General features: G+C 40.1%; 1 protein-coding gene across 1 annotated transcript; it reads right to left on the reverse strand.

Moving 5' to 3' along the window:
* Positions 1-4,131: 4,131 nt before the first annotated feature.
* LOC307265400 (uncharacterized protein) lies at positions 4,132-6,462 on the reverse strand. The gene is made up of 4 exons (XM_080047126.1): positions 6,332-6,462; positions 5,105-5,243; positions 4,886-4,990; positions 4,132-4,533 (listed from the first exon to the last, which is right to left on the reverse strand). The coding sequence occupies exons 2-4, from the start codon at positions 5,240-5,242 to the stop codon at positions 4,369-4,371; spliced, it is 408 nt and encodes a 135-aa protein (XP_079903252.1). The 5' UTR covers position 5,243; positions 6,332-6,462; the 3' UTR covers positions 4,132-4,368.
* Between the last annotated feature and the right edge of the window lie 246 nt (positions 6,463-6,708).

The raw sequence follows: 6,708 nt of genomic DNA on the forward strand, positions 1-6,708 counted from the left end.
GGATTTGCATTGAAAGAGTCCTTAATTGCCTGATTCTGCCTGATGCACTTGTTGTGACTCCCCATTAGCTGCAAGGAGATCCAAAATACTATGATGAAGAGATGTCATCAGCAGATGATACCTGCTGGAGATCGTTTATAAAACTCTGGTGTCAATTAAGTTGCTGCAATCTATGCAAAGCTGATAGACGATGTCTGCAGAGAAGACTTGCCATTCTGATGTGATTCTCAGAATAAGATGACTTCTCAAATGCAAAACTGAATCCTTAAAATCCATTGGTAGACATATTTTGCAAGTTTCTGAGAATTGGGAACTTCACCTTGAAACAATATCAGAAATGCTTCCTTTCATGGCAGTATCGGGGCATAATCTCTACACAAAATCAGCTCACATCTACAGTATGTGCAGACAGGGCCGCCCATAAGGGGTAGAAAGTGTGAAAGCTTTCTAGGGCCCAGCCACTTGGGGGGCCCATGGTCTTTGGAAGCCAAGAACCTAACTAGATATCCTTTATTTTTAGATATTTATGTCAATATCTATTCAAAGTTGGGTGTTTACACAGAGCCGCGGCTCCGCTTAAGGCCATTTAAAAAGCAGTAGAAAAGCTACTTGTGTCTGGGTGTGGTTGTGAAAAGTATTTGGACCCCATGAAAAAACAGGTTGGGTACCTTTTGTAGTTCTTCTACATTCTTATAAACAGGACAGGCTAGTTACTCTGTAATTTTCCTGAGTCTACAAACAGGTTTAAATGATCTCTTCCCATAAAGTACATTTTTGTGAAAAAGAATTTCCCTTTGGGGACTATAACTTCTAAAGGCTTTGACATAAGTCTTCAGGTTGACACAGCCAGCCAGGTCTGACCAGTTTTTCAGAAACCTGGCCAATTGACCAACCAGCCGAGTGATACCACAATGAAGCTGACGAGCAGCATCATCCTGTTTTAATCATTGTAACCACCAAGGTCCTGCTTTCTGTATTGTTTCTAAAAATAAAAAATAAAAATAGACCTTAAAAAGTTCTTAATGCAAAGAAAGATACAAGGCACAAAGAAGTTGGAAATAACTGAAGGAACAGATTTGTGTTCAAAGATTAAGAATTTTTTTGTAACAATTTCAGTAATGTTTTCAGTAATTTTGCAGTGATGAGAGCAGAATGAACTAAGCCTAAATGTTGCAACCAAATATAGGCCAACTTTATAGTTTTGAAGGGTAGGTTTTCAGGGGCCCAGCCAATTGTGTGGGCAGGCTGCAACATCTGACATGGCTTCACTCCATGCCAGTTTGTGCTGAAGTTAACAACGCACACAGTTCCGAACTATCTCCAAGAAAGACACAATTACAGGGGGTGCTCATGGCACAGTGGTTATGCCGCAGAGGACCCGGGTTCAAATCCAGCCTGGTTAAGTTCTCTGCATGTCTTCCCCTCTTTGCCCCATTTTAACTCTGTCTCTCTAAATCTAATGTAGAAAAAAATATTAGAAAGACACAATTACTGCTTGGATCCAAGCTTGTGCAGTGTCTCGCACCTTTCTATGGCAAAAGCCATCAGAAACACCAGTTTGGTTAGCATGGATGGACAAACTACTGCTGAGAACACATTCAAGAAGAGGGGTCGGGTGATCACCATCAGTACAAAGATCCTCAGTGAAGATCAAGTGTGAAGCAGTGCAGGTGGATCTTCACCTACTTTTCAAGCGACACATAATTGCTGCAAAAGGTTCACAGGAACTGGGATCCAAGTTAAGTATGAACTGTGCAGTCCTCCTCCAGCCCTGTTTGAGATCTTCTTACTGCTTCGACAGCCACATAAGCCACTATTAGCAGATGCCATTTGGGTGCTCCACACACCTGACCTTCCAGGAGGGTAAGGTCATATTTAGTATGCTCGATGGTGGAGCACTTGTTATGTGCATCATCTGGACACGTTGATATACATACAAAGACAAAGCAGCCGACGTCATAGGTGAGAACATGCTGGTTACCTTGAAGAAAAACAAGTTCCTTTCCAATCAAATAAACAAGCAGCTGTTCATCAACATGCTCAGTGGTCACCAACAGAAAAGGAGCTGTCAGACGTACCATGTCACAAGTGATGCTGATTGGCTCATAGAACAGAAAGCAGTGGAGTTTGCCACACAACAAACGCTGTGCTCAATAGGAAAGGAGCTCCCCTCCAGAAATTAGAAACCAGTTCGTTTTAAGCCCTTTTGTGAGAAGCTGGCCTCTATAACCTTCTCATGTATAGTATAGCTACTGGGTCCGCCACCTACATCAGCAGGAGCAAAGTATCACAGTCAGCGTCCAACAATGGAAGGGAACAATAGATAAACAAACTCCTCCTCACAAATAGGGATTGTGGGGTGCTTGTCCATATCAAAACTGTCCCACCAACACCTCCACAGATACTCTTATGGGTCATCTGATGCACATGCAAGACGGACTGTAACAACCGAAAGTGCACATTCAAGAAGCATGGCATTGAGTGCTCTGTTGCATGTGGTACCTGCAAAGGATCTGGGGGTGCAAAATCATCTCAGGTTGGAGATGATGATGAGGAAGATGATGAGGAAAACCAGACTATGTTTGAGAAAATGTGCTCCAATGCTTCATACAACTATTAAATAAACGTAAAAGTCGATCTGAATACTAAGTTGAGTTTTTTTATTAGTCAATTACACAAGGTTACATTGAAATATGTCTTTTCACATCTCCCCTCTCAAGTTACCACACTCCAGAGGGGGTCAGAGGGCAATGCATATTCATGGTATGCATTGATTTACCCCTTTCACATTGCATTAGTACTGCTCTGGCTGCACTTTGGATTAGTAGTTCTTCTGTGCACCAAAATACTTTCATATTAAAATGTATGTTTATCAGTGCAACAATTTATGTTAATTTGTGCCAGTTTAGCATTCACAAATATTTGTGTTCTTTTTATATTGTTATAGTATTTTACATACATTTAAGCCTATGTCTTTGTTAGAGAACACAATTAAAACTCGATACACAATTTTTATGCAACATAGGCCCCAATTGTAAAGTCACAGCGATGTTTTTGGATTCTGGGCTTATATTTTCGGAAAAACATTGGATTCACCCTTAACTATTGACCTTAACTGTTTTTTTTTGTTTTTTTTTAAGATATTTTTTGGGCATTGTTATGCTTTATTGATAGTGCAGAGAGACAGAGGTGAAATGGGGCAGTGAGGGGAGTGACATGCAGAGATCGACCGCGGGCGGGAATCGAACCCGGATCTGCTGCTGGGCCCGCCAGGGGGGGATGCCCTACCAACTGAGCTAAGGGCGCCCAACCTTAACTGTTTCTGATGTTGAATGTGGTAGCATAGTAATCCCTGACCATGAAAACATAGGGTTAGACATCACTAGTTATGTGGTAATATGTTTGGTTCAGGAGTTATGATGAAAAATACATAATTAGGCTATGGCGGAAAGTAAAATGGTCACCATGGCAACCATGATTCGATTTTGCAATGGCTTAATATCTGAAAATGTTCAGAGCCCCAAACTGTATAAGTGTACCAAGTTTCAAGCTTTTCTGAAAAGGTTAACAATTTGGCACATATCCCCTCTACCATAAAACAGTACTACTTTAGGAAGCCGAAAATTGACATAAAGGTATGGTTAAGAAACCCCTTAGAAAATAGCTTTCCACCACTTGGATTCCTTAAGATTTTTAGTATGTTATTAATTACATATTCATGAGTCAAAAACAGTTGGAATGGTTTCTGTTGCAATTTAATGCCTGGACTAGTAGCTCAGTTGGTAGGGACTCGGGTTCGATTCCAGCCCACAGTCGTTCTCTGCATGTCACTCCCCTCTCTGCCCCATTTTCAACTCTGTCTCTACACTATCAATAAAGCATACAAATGCCAAAAAAAATATCTTTAACAAATTTCACAAAGTCCAGACTTTAATGATTGAAAAAACAAAGGCCTATATTATTAAGTTATTAGAAATTAGTTAAGTTATTTTGGATATGTATTACAATAGTGCAGTAGTATGTTCCCCCAATAGTACAGTGTGTGTACTTCATTTACAATTTTAAACATAGAACATACTTAAAATAAACAAACTTCCACTGTGTGGATATAAAATGGACATATACTGAAAGGATTGGAAAGGCATGATTTTATTAAACATTAGGTTCAACAACACAACAATAGGCATAGATGACATATAAAACAACCTAAAGTGATATACACTACAAATAAAATGTATCATAATGAGTGAAAATGTACTAATACAAAAAAATAAATGTGCAAAAGGTTTGGTTTTCAATTGTTAACATGGTGGAATATTTTGCAATAAATTGCAAACTCAGTTGACATATTGGCCACAGTCTGCCATTTCACCAGTTACAAGACATTTCAGAGGCAGCATCACTGTTTCGTCGTGTGCGAATGGGGGACCAGCCGTACTCTGACTGGGCGTCCTCGAGCTGGTGGAGACGTCCCAAGCGATAGCCATGTTTGGAGCCCTGTTTCCCTGCCCAGGCACGAGGTTTGGGATTCATCTGGAAAGCAGACAAGGCAGAATTTATTGACAAGACCAATGTGCACTGTCCTATGACCAAGCAACAGGAACAGTCCCATGTAGAACATAGGCATTTTTTTTTAAACTAAAAAAATCCTTTAAACAAAAAACAGCAATAGCTCGATTTATTCTTTCCCACAAAGATTATTATTATTAAACTATCTCTGTCTCCCTAAAACAGGCTACTCTTTTTGCAGTGTCCCAAAAGAAAGATTTATTTAGAAGCATTTTTTTATGATGGCATTAGATAGGGCCTACCATAACTGACCTAACTGGCGAATTCTGCGTTCACTTAAGCCCTGATCCCATCATAAACTCTATCCATCTCTCACCTGAACAAAAACATTTGTGTTCATGTGAAGGGTCTCCACTCGCTCCGACAGGTGATTCAACCACTTCAGGTGGTCAGAGATGGACTGACTTAGATCACCGTTGCTCTGTATTAGAAGGAAATAATGTCAAAGGAAAATAAAGCACAAGGTAATGAGATTCAAACTATTTGTTTTTCAATTTTTAATTATAGATGGGGATTTGTTGTCTCCTTAACGTACCCCGGACAAGTTGTCCTTCAGTTCAACGGCAGCGAGGCGAACATGCTCAAGTTTGTCAATCTGCTCTTTTAGCCGGTCGTCAAGCTCCTGCATCATCATCAGGCCTTCATTGGCTCTGGTGCCGACCCTGGTTGCCATCCTGTGTCACAGAAACATAGCTGATATTTGAAGGAAAACCGACATTTTTAACTAGAGTTCAAAAGTTTACATTTATAAATCCTCTAAATATACACTTCTCCAATTAGAGGGAACATGTTCTAATTCCTTTGAGTTCAATAAAGCAATCACCAGAGGGTGACAAAGGCTTCTATCCACATTGTCTTTGGTTCAAATGCCTCAATACTCCCAGAGTGTACTGCTGCTGCGATGGAGGATACATGGTGCGAGTCGTGCGACTAGAAATTTCTCCAAAGATTTAAATACAAGTAATAAGACAGGTAAAAGGTAAGACAACGACCCGTAAAAAGAAAACAAATGTAACGCCCTTCACAATGTCGTTATTAGTCATTGTGAGAAAAAAATCTAATCTTCAGAGAGCCTCGTAAACACAACATCTCAGCAGAACGGTATTCAGTGTGGAGTTTAGTGTCAGTTGTTCACACAATAAGGGTCAATCATAAGATGTTAAACCAACAAAGAATGCTCACAGTTTTACTATAGTAGCCTAGGCTAATCGTCAGTGAATTACCTGCGACTATAGCCAATTATCAAAAGTGCAATGACGCCAAATAGACATAGAGTCGGGTATTAAAGAACAGTGTTTATGAACCATTTAGAAATAGCGCGATCCAGGTGATGTCAGATATACTTTTTCCTCTCTTGGGCGACATGGATTTTCAGGCTTCCCATTTGTCTAAAAATGACTGAACTAACTACAGTTTCTCGATTCTGTTAAGAATTTGTTATGAGACGTAACAAGGCCTATGTCAAAACGAGGAGCCAGATGTTTTTGGCTAACAACACATAGTCGTAGTAGATACGCCTACAGATCAGTTTCTGTACAAACTAAATAAAAGAACAGCACGACCTAGGCAACATACTTCTACTAGTTGTTGTTTGGTCTGGCTGTGCGAGACTTGACTACCTCGAGCGACATCGAAGGGTTGCAATGTCGAACGTTATTTGCGCGTGCAACAAAAGCATCCACGGGACAACTTGTCTTTACAGTCTTCTAACTATACCGTTACTACTAGCCTACGACGGGGCAAAAAAAAGAAGAGAAGTTACCTTGTTTATCTATCGTATACACAAATGTTCGGAGGGAGAACGCAAAACAAATCCTTTGTTTAGGTGCGGGACTTCCTCCCACGGCAGACACGAAGTGAAAACTTTTTCCGTCCGGACAAGCCTCTTTTGTATGGAAAAATGTCTGGAATCTGACACTTCTGACGTCACTAAGCCTGCCTTTTACAGGTGCTTTATTGTTGTGGTATTACGGTAATTATTGAAAATAAAATAGCGAGTTATTACATCGATTTGAAAATAACAAGACACCAACTTTATTACCGGTATGTCCCTCAGTATTTCAATAGTTATAAAAGTCATTCTAGTGGTGCTGCAGCTGCATCAAATCATTCGATTCAACCATATAATTGCATTGTTGA

Source organism: Ammodytes marinus (assembly GCF_949987685.1).
Source record: "Ammodytes marinus genome assembly, chromosome: 18".
In the NCBI taxonomy this organism is placed as follows: domain Eukaryota; kingdom Metazoa; phylum Chordata; class Actinopteri; order Uranoscopiformes; family Ammodytidae; genus Ammodytes; species Ammodytes marinus.